This window comes from Camelus dromedarius, chromosome 31 (assembly GCF_036321535.1).
Source record: "Camelus dromedarius isolate mCamDro1 chromosome 31, mCamDro1.pat, whole genome shotgun sequence".
Classification (NCBI taxonomy): Eukaryota; Metazoa; Chordata; class Mammalia; order Artiodactyla; family Camelidae; genus Camelus; species Camelus dromedarius.
The window spans coordinates 22,904,265-22,928,885 of NC_087466.1; the positions used below are offsets into that span (position 1 = coordinate 22,904,265).

Here is a 24,621-nt window from a genome sequence, read left to right on the forward strand (position 1 = left end):
GGGGAACAGGGAGCCCTCCTACCCTGCTGGTGGGAATGCAGTTTGGTGCAACCATTATGGAAAACAATATGGAGATTCCTTAAAAAACTAAAAACAGACTTACCATATGATCCAGCAATCCTACCCCTGGGCATAAATCTGGAGAAAACTCCAATTTGAAAAGATACGTGCACCCCGATGTTCACAGCAGCACCTTTTACAGCAGCCAAGACACGGAAGCAACCTGAGCGCCCACCCACAGATGACTGGGTGATGAGCAGGTGGTGTATGTACACAATGGAATTGCATGTGTATCTATAATACATACATGTACGTATATGTAATAAAATGTTTCAAAATGGTCCAGATCTCTTTGCATTTCATATCTAAAACTACCACCACTACTATTGCTACTAATTCACAGAATGGACAAGAAGAGAAAAGGAGGAACAAGCACCTTGGCTGACATCTTTTCTCCCAACCCCCACCCCTGTTTTTGGTAAAGACTATTATCTGTCTGTCTGTCTGTCTGTCTGCCCATCATTATCTCCCTCCCTCCCTATCTGCCTACATATCTACCCTTCCTGATTTTTGCTAACTTCACAACACAAAGGAAACTCTTCATTGAGGCGGCATCTTATTTCCCAAAGCAGGTCACCGGCCCAGACATCTCTGGATGTGAGCTGACTTAGGAAGTTTTTTCAGGAAACCTGTGTGGGTTCCGTGTGGTGTACCGTTAGGACAGAAACACTTAGGGTTGGGGCAGAACTTGGATACAGATTTCTTCTTTTCCCCTCTCATTTGCTCTAAAACAACTCAGAAAAAAAACAATCCTGAGATAGTGGTCACAAAAGGAAAAGCATCAGCCAGAGCCTGAGAGTTGTTGACCCAAACCCTGAAGCATCATCGTGAACCAGAGGAACACGGCGGGAGACCCACCACACGTCTCCCCACAAAGCGGGCGTCAAATGCTCTTTGTAGATAAACCCCCAAAAGCGTAACAGCCTCAGCTAATACGAGTCACGACCTCTGCATCAGAATACACGATGGAAAATAGACGTATCTTCCAAACACTGAGCTACGAAGCTTAACAGAGCTGACGTCAGAAATAACATTACTCACATACCTGGGACAAGTCTATTCTCAAGTTGTTTTTTCAATTGCCTGTGACATAAAGAACAAAAAGCAACCAGCCTAAAAGTGGCAAGAACTGGTGACCAGGCTAGAAATTCTCTCGCATCACAAATGAGGTTTTCAGGAAACAGGACTAAATCAAGAAGCGCCGAGTCCCCAAGTGTCTCGGCCCAGCCGGGAAGCAGCTGTTTCTGGCTCGGTGGGTCCCGCACACACAGGCCGCTTTTCATTTGTGTCTAGACTGGGTCACAGCTCCCTGTCATTCCACAGCAGCTCGCGCACAGGACCACCAGAAAAAGGCCTGCCCACAAACGCAATCAACGCATCGTATTTAAACCCACGTGGCAAACGGGAAAGGCACCTTCGCGTGCCAGGCCATCGACAAGCTCTTGTTTCTCACACTTGCGAAATGGGCCCTTTTATCAGAGCTGCCCAGGCGTCTCGCCTTTCCCGAGCACGAGGGTCGGAGAGAGGCCGCGCTGCAGGGCGACGCCGCTGGCAGGTGAGCTCCGGCCGCGCGGAGCCGGCCCCGCGGCTGAGCCGAGCCGCGCTGGGGTTTCAAGGCGGCCCGCTGTGAACGATAGCCCCCCTTTTCCAAATGAAGGCCCCATTTGTCTCACCTGGAAGCACGAATGACACAGACGACGCACCCCAAACGCAAAGCGCGGTGAAAGCGGTTCTTGGCGGATTCGGGCAAACACGAGGTCCCCGCCACGAGGAACGCGACGAGGCCGCAGGTCACGAGGAACTCACCTGTTCTCCGAGCCGGGCGACTTCCTCTGACACACGATGGCCGTGGGGGCGTGCTTGCCGGGGTGAGCCGGGCTCTCCTTGACCTCCCACGCGGCGGGGCTGCTGGCTCGCACCCCGGCGACGCGCATGCCTTTCGTGGCCTTGGCCCTGTTGGAGACAGGAAGCGGACAGCTGAGACGGCTCTGGGCACCCCGGGGTTCCCGCTGCTCCTGGGAGCACGGCGGCCTCCGGGTCACACTGTCGCCTGGCAGATGCCAGCTCGTGGTTAACACAACTTAACCACACAGCTGCAATCAACTTCCAACCCATCTGTCCTAATTTTTTCCCCAGGGATTCCTTCCTTTAACAGAGGAGCTGGCAACAGTATACTGACCTCAGCGAGCACTGGTTACATACAGAAATAACGCTGCACTGGTGGGTGGCTTTCATTAAAAACAAAACTACCTGAATACCCTTCGACTGTTAAAACGAAATAGGAAAAGGAAATCCACTAAAATGGCAAAACTAGATTAATAATAACAATGCACATTCCTGGGATGTCTGTTCCTTGCCAGGCACTGAGGGGCACCATGTCTGCATTATTTTATCTAATTTCCCAAGCAAAGTGCCAAGTTCAAAGCGGGGAGGCTGAGACAGGTCTGGCAATAGGATGGCTCAGAGGAAACGGACAATGCAGGCAGGTGACAGGTCCACTTGACATCTACCACTACGTCATGGCCGTCACTGTCATCGCCACCACTATGACCCCCATCTCATCACCATCACTGCCACTTCTCGACTTCTTCCCACAAACCAGGCCCTCTTCCAAGTTCATTCCAGTTTTATCTTATTGAATTAACTCTCACGCGCGCCCTAGGAGGTCAGAGCCATTTTAATTTTCAAGGAAGAGCAGAGCACCCCGGGGATCAGGCAGCCTCTGAGCAGGTGACCCGGGATTTGAAACTGTTCCTGACCGCGGTGCCGGTCGAAGCAGCTCGGTGCTGTCTTCAGCATCACGTAAAACCTCCTGGTACTGAAGCCACTTATCTGACCCAACTCATGTTCTCGCTGACCCAGCAGCGGCGAGCACCTGTCAGGGGTGCTGACATCCGCTCAGACTTCAGACAGAGGCAGGCTGACCAAAGCAAGTGCGCGTCCACCACGGACTTCACTCAGCACCCCTGTCCTCCGTTCACTCATCCCTTCCTTCCTTCATTCGGGGAAAGGGCCGAGGGCGTGCTCAGAGGTCCTCCTCCAGGACGTCAGAGCAGCCGGACGAGGGAGGCCGACGGACCCGCAGCTGAAGCGGCTTCCTCGTACACCCGTGCTTTTTCTCTAAGCGATTTCAAGTGAGAAAACATATATGGAATGGAACGTGATAAAGGACTTCTACGAGGGTAACAGGACAACACAATAAATTGGAATCGGTTAGATGTACAAACGGTTGGGAAAAGTCATGTTTTCTGTTGTGTTTTCTTTTCTTAGCCCCTTGAGGAAAATAAAAAGGGTTTTGAAGCAAGGATGCCAGGGGACCTACGGGCCCCTTGGACAGGTGACCAGGTGGAAGATGCTACAGAGAGAGGCAGCCTTCCCAGATTTATGGTGGTGGTACCCATGCGCACACAGAGGCAAGGCGCTGGGCCCTGAGTCTCCATCTCCAAAATCCTCACTCGTACATCAGAGGAGACAGGCCAGACCACCTCCTGCTAGTAGAAGCAAGACGGGAGGAAATAATGATGCTCTTAGGACCGGGGCTGAGAGAGGAAAGGACCTGCCTGCCAGCACTAGGAACGCTGTTTCCCACAGAAACAACTGGAAAACTTACTATGCAGAAGAGTTGACCAGCAGGTGTGAGACTGCCATCCCTAGAAACGCCTCCTGGCGGGGCTGGCCCCCGACCTGCATCTGGGAACTTGGGTTTCAAGAGGGCTCCCCCCACTCCCAAAAGAGTGGGGCTCACTGAGTCTAATATTTTTTTTTTGTACGAACAATATAGTTTATGCCAGATGCCTGCTTTCACTCCAGGGGTCTGGAGTTTCGGTGCCTGCCAGGCGGAGGGTGCCTAGGGGACCTGCCCCCGGTAAAACCTCCAGGCCCCCAGGCTCAGGGAAGGATCCGGCAGCCAACAGCTCACACGTCTTATCACAACTTGTTGCTGAAAAATTCAGGGCATCCATCCTGCGTGGCTCCCTGGGAGCGGAGCTCGTGCCTGGCTCCCCCAGACGTCACCCTATGTGCCCGTTCCCTTTGCTGGATGTGCTTTGTGTCTTTTTGCCGTGATATCTCTCAGCCGTGACGATGACAACACGCTGAGTCCTGTGAGTTTTCCTAGCGAGTTTTCCCAGGGCTGGTCTTGGGGACTCCAAGCACACACTGCTTTGACTAGCCCACACGGAGACGAGGAGTTGCTACTTATGTGTAGCCCTCCGGGCTGAAGCTACCATTTTTAGAAGGTGAGCGTCTTTGCTTCTAGAGAAAAAAAGAAAAGAAAAAACCCAAAATGTCCTGAGTTGTAAATAACCCCTGCAGAACCCAACACTCGGAGTGCAGCCACTCACGGACTGGGAACTGCGTGCATCGGGCGGAGGCGTCTGACCTGGACACTCGGGTGCCGTGTGGCGCGATTCCCACCTTTGCAGGAACTCATTTCGATTGCAGGCAAGCAAGGTGGGATGCTGAAAACACCAGTTCAATTCGCTACATACAGCTGCTCTTCCACTAGGATGAACTCTAAGGGCGGCCCCAATTACCGTGCACTGGAATTTTATTGAATCAAATTTGCTTTAAATAAATAGGTCATTCACCTGGATTTGGCAATCTTTTCATTACACATGTGATGTCGGTCCACAGGCCTTTTCTGTTATCCAACGGGCTCATATTTTTCTTAAATTTTATTCAGAAGGAGGGCATTTGGAATTCAGGTAACGTTTCGCCAGGGAATCGCTCTTAAGTTCTTAGGAAAGAACACAGTTCTTATTTAACCCCTGGAGTGCCTGTTGCTAATAATTCTGGTGCAGCTACGTGAAGCTAGGATTTACAGCATGATTTATAAGGGGAAATTCTGAAATGTAGTGCCGGGCCCTGGGAAATTGTCTTTCGTAGACACAGAATGTTTTCATAGGAGAAGACACAGTTCCATGGCGTGTTGGAGATGTTCTGAACTGGACAAGGGGTCCTTGCTCAAGAGACATCCCTGAGCAGACTGTGCGTCAAGTATGAACACGTGCAAGAACCCGGGGGGTTATTTCTCAGCGACACACCTACGGTTTATGCTGAACACGGGTTGCGCTGGGGCGGTCATTTTGGAGCACGAATCTCAGAGCTGTAAGCGGCAGCGTTTTGGTACCATTAAGACCATCCTTCGAACATGTGAAATTTGGCTTCACTGGGTCTGAACCAGATGCTAATTCCTTCCTTTGTTTACGACACCTGAGCTACGTACATTCATTAGTGGAAGTTTTATGACCTGCTTGTGGTGCAATAAACACAGGTTACACTGGCAGCTTCACCACAGACACAAACAGAGCGCTTGTTTCCCAAGGCATTTGTTGTGTATTTACACTTAATAATACGTCTACCGTCGTGACAGGGGAAAGCCGTACCCCCCACAGAGCGCACACGCCCCACGGCCGAAGAGATAACCACCGCCTGGCTCGAGGGTGCGCTGAGCTTTTAAAACCTCACAGTGCTATCATGCACACCCCCCCCACATGCACATGTACACGTGCACACACACACATACACACGTGGACTTGTATGCACAGGCACACACATGTGTATATGGACACACAGATATCAACACATATACAGACACAGATATAAACATACATGGACATACATGTGTGCATAAACACACATGCACACACAAACACATACAAATACACACATACAGATATTTACACAGACATATACACAGGTATGTGCACACACATATAAACACACAAACACAGAGACACACATACACACATATACACATATACACACACACATACACATACACACAGACACACATATATACACAGAGACACACATACACACATACATACACACATATACACACATAGCATGCACATGTGTGCACGTGTGTGTTCCAAGAACAGCGTCCAGGGACATCCCAGAGACAGCCAGTCACCTGGACCAGAACCTTGGTGCCCACCTGCCATTTCTGCCCCCCACATCCCCTCTCTCACGTTCTGGGTACAGAGGCTGCAGCATACAGTGCTGTGGATTTGGCTAGTGGTACCCTTCCCGACTAACTGATGGAAACCTGTACCCCCCATCAGTTCACAGTCCAACAAAACCCCTTTGGGTCCAAGCAAAGCTGTTTCGAATCCCTCCGCCTCCTTACTCGCTTCCTCCCGTTAACCGTAGACGAGAAGAAAGCACGCTCTCTTTCCTCCTACGCAGTAGCTCTGGGACCCCGTTTTACAATTGCCTGTGGCTCCTACTTTCCAAATGACCAGGAACGGCTGACGAGCGTGCCGGGTCCCACCAAGACCACACGTCGCCCTCGTTTATGTGAAGAGCCACTCTCAGCCCCACCTTTACATCGTGGCCCTGCCCCGGCCAGCAGCCGTTGTAGCGTGCTTGCTGATGACGTTCTCAGCAGCTCTCGGTTAATCGTGTCCCGCTTTCCCCTCCGTGTGACGCGGGGCCCCTCTCCCTATTGCTGGAACGTCCTTTGCTAAGTCTCTTTGCCGTGGCCTTCGGACCATTCCCGTACACACAGCCAAAGGCAGCAGTGCTCAGGGGAACCGGCCCTAGGAAGGAGAGCGCCTGATCCAGCAAGCTCCAAACACTGTCCTTAAAATCAGGCAGTCAAATCAATAAATTATTCTTTTTTAACATTCAACCTTGATATAGGTCTATTTAATTATCAAATTTACACTTGGACAATTGAAATAAAATAATGCTTCTACATAAAACAGACACAAAGTATAAATTAAATGCTGTAAAACAGACACAAAGTATAAATTAAAAATGATGAGATTACAAATAAGCATGTCGAGAAGTCCTGTTTTTTTCATCATCCCAATGAATCATTTTGCACAGCCCTTGGGGCGCACACACCCCAGGTAAAGGGAATTGCTCGAACCCACTGGAACCTTTAATTCCCGAGCGCTGGACGGAAACACACGATGGGCAGCGGTCACGTTATAATGATGCAGGTAAAGGGATGTTAGCAAGGAGCTTACACCCCTCCTGCCTGCTGGGCTGTTCCTGTCTTTACAAGTATGAGGGCATCTGTTCTCACGCTGCCGTTTTTCTTGGTCAAGTTAAATTTAGAATGAAAGCCAGTCCCTTCAAGTCAAGCCAGTTTTGATATCTTGCTATCGTGGGGCACTGCAAGGGCTAAAGGGACGCAGAAATGTGTGTAGCATCTTCCCGGCCGTCGAAGGACCACCATCTGGGGCAGATGAGAGAGCACACAGGGAGGGGCGTCTCCAAGACCCCCCAGCAGGAGGGGCCGAGATCGGAGGAAGGGGGAGGCGTGGCCTCCGGGACGCAGGACCCGCTGCTGGCCAGGTGGGAGGGAGGCAGGCACTTTTCGGTCACCGGTTGATCCACTGACCATTACAAGGCCCCCGGGAGGGTAGAGCTCAGTGGTAGAGCGCATACTTAGTGCGCACGAGGTTCTGGGTTCAATCCTCAGTCCCTCCATTAAAAAAAAAAAAAAAAAGAAAAACAACATTAAAAGGAAGTGGAGACGGTGTCATTCATTAGACAGTGCAAACTGGACTAGGGTTTGACGACGCAAACCGCGAGCGCAGGCTTCGTCCGCAGGGAGCCTGCCCTCTCCTCCGGTCCCCGCTGCCTGCAGGCCTGCTGTTCCCAGTCCTTCACCACATCAGAGGGAGCCTGGCAATTCTCAGTTTTATGTGAAATTCCCCAAAATTCAGAACGCTATCCTGGCTAAACGAAGCCATCTGAGGGCTGGAAGCATTGCGACTTCCGGGAGCTGGACCGCGGTAAGTTGAATCAGTGGGTCAATGGGGGACGGAAAAGCGTCATGCCACCTCCGGAGCCGTAACCGAGGGATCCCAGCGGGTGGCTATCGCACAAAGATTTAATTTACTCTGTAGCCCACACACCTGCAAAATGGTAAAACCGACTACCAAACCACGGGGGCAGGCAGAGGGGAAATGTGTGTACTTTCGGGAAAACAACGTGCCACCCCAGAATGTCTCTGGAACGCAGATGATTTCGAGCTGAAAGCAACCCCAGGCCCAAAAGGCTTGGGAAGAAACTTTGACCTTCCCCCTAACTACCTAAAAAATTTACATAGAGGGCCTATGCCCAGAACAGAGCCGTTACCAGAGACACCTGCAAAGGATGTGGATGCAGTGTGGGGTGGGGGGGCTCTGAGCGGTCAGGGGCCACTCTGTGTCCCATGGCCTCTGCCTGGCACAGGAGACACTGGTTCACCGAACGTGTCGGTTGCCGTCCTGCCTTCTGAGGCCCTAAACCCCCACCCCCAACATCCCCTGTGTCTTTAGCTGCAGGTGGTGTTCAAGGTGAGGGTTTCCGCCGTGTCCGTAAGTTACTCGGTGTCCCTGGGTCTCCCCCGTGTCCACACGTGGTTAAACTTCCGTGTGATTTTCTCCTGTTCATCTGTCTCATGTCAGTTTGATTCTTGGACCAGCCAGAAGACCCTAGAAGGGGGAGGAAAGTCTCCTCCCCAAGGTGCATATACGGACGTCCCCCAGATTTGAGCTGGTCTCTGTCTAGCATGTGAGTGGCGGGCACTCCTCTCCTCGTCCCGACTGGAAACAGTCGGACCTCCACCCAGCAGTCAAGGGTGTAGTTGAAATATTCCACAACTCATTACGTCAGGCCGCGGCTTACGGTTCACGGGGATCAGCATGGCCCCACGCAAACCAGCGATGCTCAGCTGGGAAACTAGAGCCTTGATATAAGCAAGGCCCCTCAACACAGCCTCCCATCAGATGAGGGCTGAGCTGGCGGGAGGGGTGGTGGCATGAGAGGGTGGAAGACTCTGCACACCTCTGGAAAGACGGGCCAAAGTATTAGCCTCGCTGACCCCAGAGCAATAAGTGACCACGCTCTGAACTGCCCACATGTCCCTGATTAGAACAGGGACACCCCAGCCTTTATGTGATTGAATCTCCCCTCATGGGGTCATCAGATAAATCAGCAGATGTGCGAGGAAAAAGTCCTGTTCTTTGTTGAACATAATGACAAAGAACAAATGAAATACAGTGAGCCACGTCCATCATGCCTGGCAAAAAATCATTTTTATCTATTATTATTATTATTATTATCATTATTATTATTATTTCCCTTGTTACATAGAAACCTGGACACCTGACTATCTTTTTTTTTATTGATTTATAGTCATTTTACAATGTTGTGTAAAATTCCAGTGTAGAGCACAATTTTTCAGTTATACATGAACACATATATATTCATTGTCACATTCCTTTCTCTGTGAGCTACCATAAGATCCTGTGTATATTTCCCTGTGCTATACAGCATAATCTTGTTTATCTGTTCTACAATTTTGAAATCCCGTCTATTCCTTCCCACCCCCCACCCCCTTGGCACCCACAAGTTTGTATTCGATGTCTATGACTGACTATTTAATCTCTCATTTTCACCCTCTTTCCATCTCAACCATACAATACTCACTAACCAAAGTCCTGATTTTTCTAAAAAAAAAAAAAAGCAAAAACAAAACAAAATAAATCTCATCCGTGCATTCCCGTGGGAGACAGAAGACACAGACTGAAAGTTCACACTGGTCTTACAAGTTGGAGATTTCACCAGGACAATAATCTCAGCAGAGCCAGCAGGGTGAGTGTTTACAGAGAGGCAAGCCTGGCTGGCCCTCCGCAGGGACACTCCCTCCCTCCCCTGCTCCCAGGGCACCGCCGGGTTTGGGGTAAGGCCTAATTTTATTGTCTGCTATGAGCCCCAACCCTCTAATTTCACTGCCGCACAGAATTGAACTGGATTGCAGTTTTCCCCAGCCTTCAGGGTTGCCCGTGTTTCAGAGGGATGGTTTAAATGCATTTCTTTCATTAAGGAAAACATTCTAAATCAAAGCCAGAACTAAGATTCACGCACTGATATTTTCAGGGACCCTTCTTTGAGAGACTTTTAATTTTTCATTCACTTTTTTTCATTGAAAAAAAAAAATCACAGGCATGTTTGTAAATATTGAATTACCAATAGGGATACACGAAAAGTTGGTCTCACTGCAGACGTCTCTGCCCCACTTCTCCCTGGTTTAGGCACGTTTTCTGGGAGGTCTACACGTTTAGAAGTGTAAATCTTTAAAAAAAGATACCAGTGGTAAGACACTGTATACATTTTTATGCATCTGAGATACATATACATATAGTTAACACTGTGTCTTGTAACACGTCTGTAACAGACTTTGTAGACCCACCTCATTCTTGCTTTACAGCCACGTACCACTCCAGTGTGCGGGTGTATTTGAACAAAACCTAACTGCCAGGGGCCCACCCGATGGACCACTGGTAGTTTTCCATCTTTGCCACGACCATCAGTGCTTCAGAGAATTTCTGTACGCTCACAGCTTTGTAAACACACACAAGCACGTCTGTGCTATAAACTCCGGAGAAAGAAACGGCCAAGTCAAAAGAGACGCCCAGCGTTCAGTTCTGAGGCAACTTGCTAAACTGCCGTTCAAAGAGATCCCACAATTTGCACATTCCCCGAGAACACCTTCATGTGTCTCTTTGATCACCACGGATCTGATCAATCAAAATCGTGTTTCATTAAGTCTAAGGGGCGCTGAGTTTTGGGGGGTTTTTTAAGTTTTTTTTTTTTTAATCTGCTTCCTATTTTTCTTTTATTTTTTTAAATTTTATCTTATTGAGTTATAGTCAGTTCACAATGTTGTGTGAGTGTTTTTTCAGACACTTATAATCTTTGTGACTAAATATCTGTTCACATCCTTTGTCTATTTCTCTATTGCTTTGCTGGTCTCATTTTTACTGTTGATCAGAAAATTGATGAGTAAGGAAATTAACCCCTTGATCCATCTAGAATTTATTTTAGCATGAGAAGCAAGTCAAAGAGGGACCCCGCTTTATTTTTTTCCCCCCTGTGGGTTTCACCAGCACTGTTTATTAAATGATTCACCCAGTCCCTGCTGATTTAAGCGCCATATTTAATATGCACTAAGGCCGTCTCTTCGGAGCCTTATTTGCGGCCCCTCCACTTGCTTCTATCGATCTGTCCGCCACCGCATGTGCCGGCGCCCAAGTGTTTTAAACACAATCGCTTATGGCGTTTCAATATCTGGTGGAGCTACTTCCTTCTCATTCTCCCCCTTTTTTTGCAGGCATGTTTGGATGCCTGTTTGTATAAGAATCATTTCTGTCCACACGTTTTCAAAGGTGGCCTTTCAGTTTGCAGGAAAAAAGAAAAAAAAATGCACCCCTGTAACAGCCTTCTCTGAAAGTGGCTGCTTCGCACACAAGGTCCTTTAGGACAGTGACAGCCTTACAGGGACGCACTCCGCTTGCTTGGAGAAGAGCCTGAGGTCCGTGTGTCAGGGGGGTTCGACGCTCGGCCAATCAGCACTCTTCTTCCCCGGGGTCACAGTGGTCTGGTCCAGTCAGACTGATGGGCTCAGGAATTATCCAGGAAGAACAAGGAAAGGACACGTCCCTCCAGGTCCCCGTGCCCTGGCCTGGGAGAGCCCGGGAGGGCTTGAGACCTGAGCTGTTGTGCTGTGAAAGCACCGGGCCTGACGTGAGCCCGGGAACCTGGAGGAGGGAGACGGAGGCCCGCGGTCCTGGAGCCCGGAACCCGACAGCTAAAACAGGACGGAGACCAGGCCTGAAGACTCCCCAGGCCGACAGGGCCGTTCAGCCATGCCCGCAACGCTAAACGCAGCTCCTTTCACGCCCCGTAAGCAAAAGTTAACTTAAGGTTGTTTCTTACAAATGCGTCTGATGATCACCAAAGAGCCTGAAGTCATCTTCCTAAAAATGATGTAGGGCAGCCGACCCCTGCCGTCTGGAAACCCCCACTGTACTAACCAGTCACTGTGAAGGTTAAACCGTCTTCGTTCTCACCTTATAAGCCATCCTGCGACATCCTGCCTCGGAGCTTCATGTCCGTTTGAATGTGAAGGCCCCCAGCTTGAGAACGTTCTTACCCTCACGATCAACTCTTCCTAAGGATGGTTTGATTGATCTGGTGGTTTTAGTTTGCTGTTTCTAGATCTTTGACACGACTGTATCTGAAGCAAGATCCCTGCTGATTCCCCGTTCGTTACCAGTGGTCTAATACCTCGTTACCCCACGCTTTTATTTTTGTTTCAGTCATTTTGAGTTTGGACGCTCCCCACCCCCCATTTTAAGTTTTACTTTTTAAAAATATGGTAACCCTCAGCATGAGATCTTCTCTAACACGTTTTTCAGTGCACAACACCGTACTGTGTTTATCATATCTGCAAAGGGTCTATTTCCAAACAAAGTCGCGTTCACAGGTACCAGGAGGTAGGGATTTGCGGGGATGGAATTCAGCCCACAGCAAGGTTGTTCCAGTGGGTTCTCTGAGAGCCATCGTGGGCGGGCTTTTATTAATGCAGTTTCCACCCAAACATGATGGACAATTAAAATTGTTCCTATACAAATACCTTGTAGTAACGTACAGTGAAAGAGAATATGAGAGTGAACGTACACATGTTCGTGTGTGACTGGAGCACCGTGCTGTGCACCAGAAATGGACACAACATTGTAAACTGGCTATACCTCAATAAAAACATGTGTAAAATTGGTCCTATACAATCCTCTCCGACTAAAAACTGCCTAGAAGGCATCCAGTCAATCAGTGAACGCGTCTTTGCTTAAAACTTCAATGTTGAAAGATCACTTTCAAGAATAACGAACTTTTAGTGCAGTTTTAGGGGTTCAGCAGTATTGGGCAGAAAGTACAGAGATTTCCCACAAGCCCCTTGTACCCCACCACACACACACACACACACAGCCTCCCCCACCACCGACATCCCACAGCACCGTGGCTGGACCTACAACCACACGTCACAATCGCACTTTGTGTTGTGTTTCTGGAGGGAAAAATCAATACACCACATAACAGAAATCAGCTCAAACGCTACTAGAATAGGTTGCCCTTCTTTTAAAGTGGTGACTGGAAATAATTTCGCAATTTTACACGTGATGGCCCAGGAACCTAGTCGCCTTGCTTACAGAGACCCGGAAGGTGCTCTGTCCGAAAAGGCATCCCTGGGTCACTTAAATTTAAAATTGTCAAGATGATATAAAATAAATTCAGCTCCTCAGCGGCATGGCCACAGTTCAAGAACATAATAGCCACGTGCAGATAAGGGGCTGCTCTGTTAGACAGCTCGGGTGGGCATAGAGCAGAACCCTCATCACAGAAAATCTCATGGGATGGGAATGCTCTAGAATAATTTCTACGAACCTCTGCTTCCCCAGGCACGTTTTAAAGTTGACGTTTAAAACTCTCCCTCCTCAGCAGCAAAGGTTGAAATTTTCAGTGTATTCTAACTATTGACATTTTTAAATTAAACTGTCATTCTTTTTAAAGTATCCACTGGAATCTCAATACCATAATGATTTGATACCCACCATTATTTGTTTAAAAAAGCACACAGACCTCCTCTGCTGTACCAGACTTGAATTTTATATTTTTTTTCTCCTTTAGCTTGCGTATCCACTTTATTTCTCTCACAGAAGTTTATTCTATCGCGTGCTATTTTTATGTCTGAAAGACTTTTATTGATCTCTGTCATACTTCTCTGCAACATATATGTATATAAATTCAAACTTATTTTTCCCTGTGCCCATAAATCTCTGGAATGTTTAAAACTCTAGACTGAGATTCATTACAATTACATTAAGTATACACTTAAGAAAAAAATATGTATGTATAACTTTGAAAGGATAATTATTCAACATAAGACAGTGAAGGATTATCGGAAATGCATTGATTAAAAGCACGATTAGGATTAAATGTACAGTCAAGAGAGCGTCTCTTATGCTAAAGTAACAAACAACCTTGACTCTTACTTGCTTAACGTAACAGACCTCCTTTTAGCTCTGACTGGACATCCTATGTGGACAGGCAGGAATTCAGACTGACGGAACCATCACTGTGCGGGGCTTCAGAATTTCACAACCGAAGGAAGAAAGAGTGTGAACTATGACCACCTGTCTCATACATGCTGCCACCTAGAAGTCACGGCCATCCTTCTGGCCAAAGCAAGTCGCATGACCACAGCTTATTTCCTGGGACCAGGGGAAATGCAGTCTGCTTGTAGGGTCTCCCCTGGATGGAAAAACTGAAGCAACTCTAGGTCGCTCCAAGAGGGAAGTATTTCATACGAGGAATCGGGGACCACCGGCGAGCCGGAAGTCAAGTGCTGGGGAGCCCCTCCCACCAACTCCGCCGCCTGCTGCGTGAAAGCGATGGCTTCCAGCCCTGGCTCTCCGGCTGCTCAGAATCTCAACAATCCCCATGAAGCCACTGGAGAACGATGCCTATTTCTTCTCTGCTTTCCAAATCCTCAGGACTCTCTTTGGTGGACTCTAACCCAGAACCGCAGGGGAAGAGGGATTCTGGGAAGCATAGGTTCAGGTTCCTGCCGTGAGATGCAGAAAGAACACAGAAGGGGTAACAATCGTGGTGAAGTGATCACAGATGCTCCAGTTCAGGAGCCCCCCTCCCCAGCTAGGACCTGGCAGTGGACCGCTGGACGCACTTCACGTACTACAAGAATGAGACAGCGTCAGTGTCCCCTCCAATCTTGCATCTCAGTGTCACAGACGTGGTCCCGGGCACTTCGTTACAGCAACATCACTCACTTCCTTCAACTCCTTGTAGGAGAAAACTCACCTTGTGGTCCATCACCAAAAGGGATGTTTGGAAACCTGACAGTTTGTTGAGGTTCCCCTTTCTTCTTCGTTGAAAGCAAAGAATCAGTGATGTGGTTCACAAAGGGGCGTGTTCTCTAGTCATCAGAGTCATGGGATTTCCCAAAGACACCAGCGTCACTAACTTGTCGACAGGTTGTCAGCCCGTCGGCTTTGACATCCCAGGGAAATGGACCATAGAGAGATCCTAGGTGGGGGAGTAGACCAAATGTGAAGCTGACTTCCTCGACGGGTCCTTTCCTGGCAGATCAACTTTAGGAAAGAAATCCGCCCAAGTAGAGGATCCGGAAAACGATTCTCTTCAAACTACTGATGTCTGTGTACCCCTTGAATGGCTTGGCTTCGTGGCAGGCAGACACACCCCAGTCTGGAGATCCTTACAGTCTGAAAATGTCTTCAAAAGTCCAAAAGGGAAGTAGGTCTGGGAGATGAATAATCACGGCACAACCTGCCGACACACAACTGAACGCTCCAGCTACTTTTTTTTTTTTCCAACAGCTACAAAGATTATGAGTTTCCTGCACGTGTGATATTTTATACATCTTGGGAGGTTACAGGAGGTGATACCTGAGAGGATAGACAGGAAATCTATTTTAATTTCACCCCTCTTCACCCAACATGCAGACGGTATGATTTAACCTAGAATTCTTCTCCCTAAATCAGAAGTGTTTATTAATCGTCTTTCTTCCTTGGGCTCTGTGTGGGAAGACACCCCACAAAAGTCAACTGGACAGATTCTTTTGATATGAAGCTCACCTTTAAAAGACTTCAATTTCTCTGTAATATATATATATATATTTTGATGTAGAAAGAACAAGCATCACCTGGCTTTCTGTCATGTGAATCTAATCTAAATCCAAAGATATAAGGGAAGTTTTCATGTTGAAAATCTGCTGGTAAAATAAGAAAAGACTTGAAGGGCTGGCTTCAAGTAAAATGAGGGCTTTGAAGTGGAGTGGGGTGTAGATGGGAAGTGAACACCTGTAGAGCCCAGAGAAAATATAAACATAAAACAGAGGGGTGTTTTGGTTCAATATGAAGCGTGTCATAGCACTCAAGGCTAACTGAAGCTTCAGGGGGCAAACTCATGGAGTGGGGCGATCTGTAGTTTTCCAAGAATGGGTCTGATCATTTATTGATGAGCACAGCGTGAGAGATCCAAGGGTTTTATAAAGTATAAACATTTAATATGCACCATCCGTGTGCCTGACACTTGTTAATCACTAAGGGTACAGCAGAGCACGAAACAGTCCTAGCTCATAAGCTCCTGGTGCTTATCACCCACGTGGGAATGCACCAGTCAGGTTAGGGTATGTTATGCCGCAGTAACAAATAACACCAACAAAACAAACAGCACAAGTCGATTTCTCATTTGGGTACATGCTCACCCAAGGTCATGACTCCCTCCCTCAGGAAGAGCTGAGAGAGGCTGTGCCATCTGGAACGTGGCCAGACCTCCCCTGGAGAAGCAAAGATGGAAACTTTTTTTTGCCAGTTTTTACTTGCATCCACCTCGGAGTGACAGTCACGTTCACTTATCTGTCCTTAGTCTGAGCAAATCATATAGCATGCCTAACTCCATGGTGTTGGGGAACATACACCCCCACTTCTCTTCCTAGAGTGGATATTGGTGGATGGTGGCAATGGCCAGTGAAGGGAGACAGACAAAAAGCAAATGAGTATAGGATGACAGATCGCGGTGAGTGTAGATAAGAAAAAGTCTACAGAGCCATGAGAAAGTAAATACGGGACCTAACCGAGGTGGAGGGACCTGGAGAATGCCTTTCTGAGGGGATGACATTGATTGTGGGATGTCAAGGAGCTGGTAGGATAATGTCACACTTTGAGAGCCCGTGACCTTACCATTCTGACTCGCACTAGACCATACCCACCCCTAATTCCGGATGAACACTCTGGAGCACTCGTGCAATCCATCTGAGTACCTACTATGTGAAGAGCCCGCCCCATGCCCGGGCACAGAAGCCTATGACTTCTCTCTGCCCTGTGTTGCTATTCACTGGCGACAGAACGCGAGGTCGGTTTCTCCGGAACGCATCTCATTTATGGAACACTAGGCGTGGAATCGGCGCTGTTCTTCACAGAAGAAGGCTCGGAGTTTCTTCATGCCACACTAACAGTTTCACTGATTGAAAATCCGCAGCAGACAAGAACCGGGAGTCCCCGAGATACTGCTGGAGTTGGAATAATTTATGGAGAGCAGTCTAGCACAACATAAGCTATTTAAAGCTGCATAATATACCCGCAAACTCTTATTAAGGGCTGTGGTTTTCAACCCTGTGAGACAGAAACCAGCTATCACTATGCATCACCATGGAAGTGGATTAAAATTAAATCAATTTGTTTATCTCTGGGTTCTCTGCCCAATTAACGGTTCAGAAAGAAAAGCCTTCTGTCCAGATCCTAGGACAACCCTCATTCAAATCGAGATATTAAAAGTATAAATCTCAGGAGGCTTCAGAGCTGAATTTAATTATCAAAAGGGCAGAAGACTAGTTGTCACTCAGCTTTTGAATGGTTTGTGCTATGAGTTGGAGCTGGACTTCTCCGATGCCATCTACTTGAACTGAAGGTGGGTGAAAATTTCTATATATAATGATCCAGAGCATTTAAGTGGATTTCTCTCCAGAAATAGAAATGCCACTTTAACTTGGTGGCTTTTGTGTGTGTGTGTGTGTATATACACACGTATATATGTATATACACACGTATATATGTATATATACACATTTCTTGAAAAATGTTCTACCGTGTAACATTGAATGAAACCTTGGTAGAATACTCTAGGTATATATTACTAACTTCGTAAAATTTGTGGACGGCTTTGGCTTCAACTAACCAAGGATTTCCTTGAAAAGTCCCAAACATCTGGCTCAAAGTTACATCCTTCTGAATGTGGATGATCTGTTACAGCTTGATTATCAACTGGACGGTCCAAGTCTGGGTAATTCCTGGATTCCCAAGACCTGTGTCTGGAAAGTGGCACTGAATTCAGCAGTTTTCCGTAGTAGAATGGGATGGGTTGGGAGCACCTTCCCCTCTCATTCAGGAAGATAATGCTGCTTCAGACCAATTAAGTCAGTTTAAGGAGCCCTCCCTTCTAGCAAACAGCTCTACTTTTCATCCAATTTCTTAAGAAATGGTTCACAGACCAGGCAACAGGGAACAGATCAGCACAGAGAGATTGTGAGCGAGCTGGCCGAGTCCTCTATACCTCCCGGAACCTCCTGGGGTGGGAGACATACCCTCATCCTAGCAGAAGGAAGACGCAGGTTCCAGACTAACATCTGGCACTAGCTAGCTTTCTGTTCTTGGACAATGAGCCTGCAATCTCCCTGAACCTCACTTTCCTCTTATGAGAAATGGTAATATCAATGTCCATCCAATGCCAGAATTTTTCCCTGAGACTCAGCAAAGCCTGGGTGCGTACAAGACCTCCACCACGGCATCTCCCGCCGTTCCCCAGATCACCCCACGCTCCCTTGTGTGTGTTAACGTGCCCAAGCTCTTCCTCGGTGTAACGTGATCTTCAACCTCCCCCTCACCTGGGTAAGCCTCACGCTTGCTTTGTGACTCAGCTTAGAGGAAGCCCTCTTGTGTAGTCCTCCCCGGCTGACTCTTCTTCGACCAAGTCAGATAAACGTCCCCTGTCCTCCAGCAGTCCCCTGTGCCTACCGTTATGGCCCCCGCCCCCTTGCCCATAATTGACAAGCTGTCAATGTGTCATTTATCACACTAAACAGGAAGCTCCTTCATCTGTGTGCTTCTCACCCCGGCCTCCAGCAGAACCTTGTGCATCGTACATGCTCAACGAATAGGGTGACTGAGCACACGTACTAATTATTTTTAGGGAGTGCTTTCATTTACTGCAGATGTAAAACTGGGTGCTAACGTCACACAGCAGAGAGTAACTGCAAGATACAACTCCCCCAAGTCACGTTTAAACATGCAATACTCCTCTGTCCTCTCCTACTCTGTCCACTCTGTAAAACTTCCAAGACCTTGTTCAAGGACCATGGTGACATAAATGTCCACCTTCCTAGCACATCCACTTTTCCAGAATGCATGCACCTTTTGTTTGTTCTTGTATGTGGTTTTTTTTAATTGAGGTATAGATAGTTTACTACTGTGTTGTGTCAGTTTGGGGTGTGCAGCACAATTCTTCAGTCACACATGAACATACATATATTCATTTTCATATTCTTTTTCACCGTAAGCTACTACAAGATATCGAATATAATTCCCTGTGCTCTACAGTATAAACTTGTTTGCTTATTTTATATATATTAGTCAGTGTGTACAAATCTCGAACTCCCAGTTTATTCTTTCCCACCCCTTTCCCCCCGGTAACCATAAGTTTGCTTTCTATGTCTGTGAGTCTGTTTCTGTTTTGTAAATAAGTTCATTTGTCTTTTTTTTTTTTTTTTTTAGATTCCACATATAAGTGATATCATATGGTATTTTTCTTTCTCTTTCTGGCTTACTTCACTTAGAATGACATTCTCCAGGGCCATCCATGTTGCTGCATATGGCATTGTTTTATCATTTTTTATGGCTAAGTAGTATTCCATTGTGTAAATATACCACAACTTCTTTATCCAGTTATCTGTCAATGGACATTTAGGCTGTTTCCATGTCTTGGCTATTGTAAATAGTGCTGCTATGAACATTGGGGTGCAGGTGTCTTTTCAAATTAGAGTTCCCTCCAGATATACGCCCAGGAGTGGGATTGCTGGGTCATATGTTAAATCTATTTTGAGTCTTTTGAGGAATCTCCATACTGTTTTCCATAAAGACTGCACCAAAATGCATTCTCACCAGCAGTGTAGGAGGGTTCCCTGTTCTCCACACCTGTTCCAGCATTTATCATTTGTGGACTTTTGAATGATGGCCATTCTGACAGGTGTGAGGCGATACTTTTATGTGCATTTGCTCCTCAGTGCTTTGGTTCTGTGTGTGGGTGTACCTGTGCATAGTTGAAGATATGAATGGATATTTTTACATCCCTCTTTCTTTTTTCCCCCTCTCCACCCTTCTTGAGGTGTAGAAGAAAGACACATTAACAAAGACAAAGAATTGGTCAGCACAACAGAACACCGAGGAAGGTTACAAGAGAGATGTTCATTTTTCTGGTAGAAATCTCCTTCTGTAAAATCTGAAGGACCTAGAGCCTCCTCCTGCACCAAACGTCCAAGATCAAATGAAGTCCTTTCAGGATGAGTTCAGGACCCTGGGGGAAGAACAGCCTGACTGGGAAAAGATGTAGGATTGCTGGGGAGGAAAGACAGAAGGTTAATAAAGAGATGTGAAACTCCTATCTGAATGCCCACCTGAGATGGAGTCTTGTATCCTCGGGTAGCCATCAAACTATTTTTAACCACTGGCACATTACTAAAGCCAGGCAGGGTAGCCATGGATTCTCATCGGGCTGTCCCTGACCTGGGATGGTGCGGGGGGCAAACGTGAAGGATACCAAAGAGAGCCTCAAAGCCTGGGCCGATGGGAAGTAATGCTCTGTTTTTGAAGATGGCCGCAGCTGCTTTTACACACCGGCCGCATCTGTCGTTTCGGGTAGACCGACCGTTAACAGACCAAAAGGAACGTAACACAACAGCCTGAGGCGTTTCCCAGGGTTTGCACTTGCTGGCCCCAGAGAACCAGGGCGGCAGCAAGTCAGGGATTATCCATCCACTCAGCCGGCCTTGTTCTGTAGACGAGAAGACAGAAGTGAGGGGAGGCTGAGTGACACACCCAGAGGGAGAACGCTGATCCGAGGCGGCTCCAGCTTTGGAATCGAACTCCCCATGGCCGGCTGAACTTATGGAAATAAAAGCAGGTGTTCTTCTGACAGGCCCCCTGACGCGGCTGTTCCCCAGCGGGCGGGAGAACCCTGCCGCGCGGTCAGAGCGTCCGACAGAGTTAACGGAGCCGGGGGGGCCCCTAGCAACAGCCTGGTGCCTTCCGGAAGGACAAGGCTTGACTCCTCAGGGTCAAGGTCCTCTTCTCTGCTCCTCAAGAACACCGTGGACAAACTGCCCCACAATCCCCTCGGACAGCCGCCTGGAGCATCCACTGTTCTTTGCCATCAACTTCCTGCTGCTCTTCCTGTGTCAAAACAGTGCAGTTTTGTTTCTCCAAGAGGACATTTCCATCACCCACTCTCCAGCCCTGTGGGTTTGGGGGGAAACGACCCTTCTCTTAGTGACAAGAGGGTTCTTGATGGCTTCCATCAGTGATTCTCAAGGTACAGCCTGGGAACCCTGAGGGAACCCCCAAAGCACTTCCAGCCATTCTGCAAAGTCAAAACTATTTTCGTAATAAAACCAAGATGCCATTCACATTGTTTTTTTTTTTACTATGTTGTCACTCGCACTAATGGTACCAAAGCAACGGTGGATAAAACTGTTGTCACCTTCGCACAAATCAAGACAATGAAACCAACCTGTATTGCTAAGACTGCTATGACTCACTGTAACATGCTCACACAGTAAAAATTTTTAAAAAGTTCTGATTTTACTTAAGGACATCCTTGCTGGAACATTAAATATGATTATTTTTCTTAAATGTGTGTCCTTGAATACACATCTTTTCAACATTCTGTGTGACTAATACATAAAAACCACTACGTACTGAGTTCTCACGGTGTTGCGTGTTGTTCTGCTGAGCTGGCCACTTTTTTTTTTTTTAATGGAACACCATTTTCACCTAAAAAAATAACTAGCGAACGCCGGGCATTCTGTCTGGGTATTTGACGAGCAATCATGAACAGAGCGAGCCTGCCGCTTCAAGAAAAGCGCCTGACAGCATGTGTTAGCAATGATCCAAGGACAGCTTTCAAGCAAAAAGCAGGATTTTGGAAGGCTGGTGGCTGTCACTGTGATTTTGGAAGCTTCTGAATGGGTACAGGCTTTTTCTGATGAGATTGGTACTGATATTTAAGAGAAAAATGTGAGGTTTGGAGTTGGGGTCAGCATTTGAAAGTTGTGCACGACCGGTGAGGCAGAATGTTCCAGACACCCGATGCGTGGCATTACACAGTCACTCTTAGGGAAGGGAACCATTCAGAAGCCTCAGTATCCACCTTGCAACTAACCTTGAAGAAGCTATGTGACAGCTTTTGGTGTAGTATTAACGAAATACACACACACACACACATGCACAATGATCTGAAAAGGCTATTAAAATATTCCTCTTCCCAACTACATCTGTATGTGAGGCCAACGCTGCCCATGCTTCAATAAAAACAATGTTTTCACCACAGACTGAATGCAGAAGCAGATGTGGGAACCCAGCTCTCATCTGTTAAGCCAGACAGTAAAAAAAATTAAAATTAAAAAAATGTTAAACAGTTCTGCCTTTCTCATGAATTTTATTTCAATTTGGAAAACAGAATTGTATTTCATAAAAGTATATCATTATGTTAATGGGTGTAGAGTTTTTTTTAAACAAATTCATAAATACACGTTTTTCTTCCATTTCTCAGTTTTAATTTCTAATGCAGTGAATATTGCTGGGTACAACTTAGATAAACACTTTTTTTTTTTTTTTTTTTGAGTCCTGAATCATTTTTGAGAGCCAGAGACCGAAAAGTTGGAGAACTTTCAGCCAATTAGTGTGTCCCAGCGTCTGGCCATCCTGGGGAGTTTTAGGGATGGACCGGTGGCCTGAACAGAACAAAAGCTTAGAAGATGCTCTAACTTATACAGTTTCCCTGGATGACAGCCTGTCACCCTACCGTCAAATACTGTCAATAATTCACGGCACCAACATGCCAAAAATTCCCTTCTGCCAGGATCGGAGGAGAGTTTTGTTTCTTCGGAAGCAGACACAACCCCAGGGTACTCAAGAATCATTATTTTATGACATAATTTTCCCTACGACTCTTTCTTAGACGTTAACTTTGATCATACTGACACCATTCTATTTGACTGCATCTGTCTTATTTAAAAATCTCCAATCAAATGGTTCTCTTCCCTAAGAAGTCCCAGTGCACATCTGTAGAGAGCCAGGTCATTTCCTAAGAAATCTGTTTCTAGAAAAGAAAAATCCTCGAAACATGTCATGCAATGCATTAAGCAATGGAAGCTTCCTAAGTTTGTTTCGTTACTTTATTGCATTTTATATTAGTTGTATTAATGCATTATTATTATTATTAATGTTACATTAGTATAACATTGTTATGTCACTTCATTTGCGTCTTTAATTCACTACGTATGTCTGAAGAGACCTTGAATGCCTTTTGTTTTATTGTTCGGATGATGCAACGAAATGGAAACTAAGTGCACGTTTGCCTGCAGACTTCTGTAGTAACTGGTTCCACAGGAAATCCCCAGGAAGTTACATATAGTATAATCAGGGACACACTCTCCACTTCTTAAACTGTGGGTCTCAAACCCTAGCACACATCAGAGTCATGCTGGAGGCATCAGAACACAGGTGCTGGGTCCCCCTGCCAGTCTGTGACTCGGCAGGGCCGGAGAATTTGCATGTCTCAGCTCCCGGGGATCGGAAGCCGCTGGTCCAAGAACCACATGTTGAGAAGCTCTGTCCTAGGGTAGCTTAAGAGCTGGAAGTCACGGGGAGCTGTTAGATACTGAAGCTTCTACCAGCCAGAGTTAGAAACGCTAGAGAAGAAGGCTTGGAGGGAGGATACGGGAGAAGGGCACCCTCATTCAACAACCAGATGGTGTGATTTCACATGGACAGTCTTCTGATTATAAAACCACAGAGATCTCGTGGCTTTGGTCAGTTTAACTCTCATGTCGGCAGCCCCCAAAGTGCAAAAACATCCAGGGAAACCTGAGGCTGAAACTGAACTTAAGGTCAGCTTGGACATGGGGGACAGTTTCATGACACAGGTAGGAAAAATGGGTCCCGGTTTTCAGATCAGCATTACCGTGCTCCCCTTGTCAGCGGCCGTGGCCGCTGTGCAAAGTGTCACCATCTTCTGGATTTGATCCGTGGCCCCAATGCTTGCTGACATCCTCCCGCATGCTCGATACCACAGGCTGTGCAAAGTAGCAAAAGCACTTCTAGTCTGTGTCACACAGCGGAACTAGAATGGTTTTGTATGCAAAATTTCAAATACCAGTCGATTTGACTTTTCCAAACGACGAGTGTGAAAGATGTGAGCGCAAAATAAAAGCACCGCTCGAGGTCACACACATGCCCGCTGACGTGACACCCGTCAAAGCTGACCCTGCAGGCCTCGTAGAGGAGCCCTAACCAGGTGACAGCCTCGGGGCACCCACCTCCCCCGGGAGGCGACGGCCTCGGGGCACCCACCTCCCCTGGGAGGCGACGGCCTCGGGGCACCCACCTCCCCGGGAGGCGACGGCCTCGGGGCACCCACCTCCCCGGGAGGCGACGGCCTCGGGGCACCCACCTCCCCTGGGAGGCGACGGCCTCGGGGCACCCACCTCCCCTGGGAGGCGACGGCCTGCTGGAGACTGGGACCCGGCGGCAGCGCTCCAGGACGAGTACCACCCGTTGCTGCCGCCGTAGTGGGAGACGGAGCTTCTTCCTCCACGTTTGGGCCTGGGGGGCAGGAGCATGCAGACGTGCACTGGGCGTTTTCACCAGCACGGACGTATCTGATGTCGGCTCTAACTCCCTCGAAAGCAGGTGGCGTGTGGCTTCGACCGGATGGCAAATAAAGCCAGTTGTTTCCTCATCTCTAAAGGAAGGGGCTCTTAGGAAGGGAGCCAGATGACAGAATAAATCTTTAATATGTTCCAGTTGGCTGGATAAAGCCCCCCAGAAACGACTTAGCAGAGGCGATGGTGGGATCCGAAGACCAAACGAACGCGGTATCCATCCGTCAGGATGCTCTGGCTTGAAG

General features: G+C 47.6%; 1 protein-coding gene across 1 annotated transcript in view; it reads right to left on the reverse strand.

Annotated features, from left to right (window-relative positions):
• Window positions 1-24,621, reverse strand: part of TMEM132D (transmembrane protein 132D) — a 527,232-nt gene that overhangs the window by 273,609 nt on the left and 229,002 nt on the right. Inside the window, exon 3 of the mRNA XM_064481313.1 lies at window positions 1,867-2,013. Coding sequence (XP_064337383.1) covers window positions 1,867-2,013 — 147 coding nt within the window. The remainder of the gene's footprint in view (window positions 1-1,866; window positions 2,014-24,621) is intronic.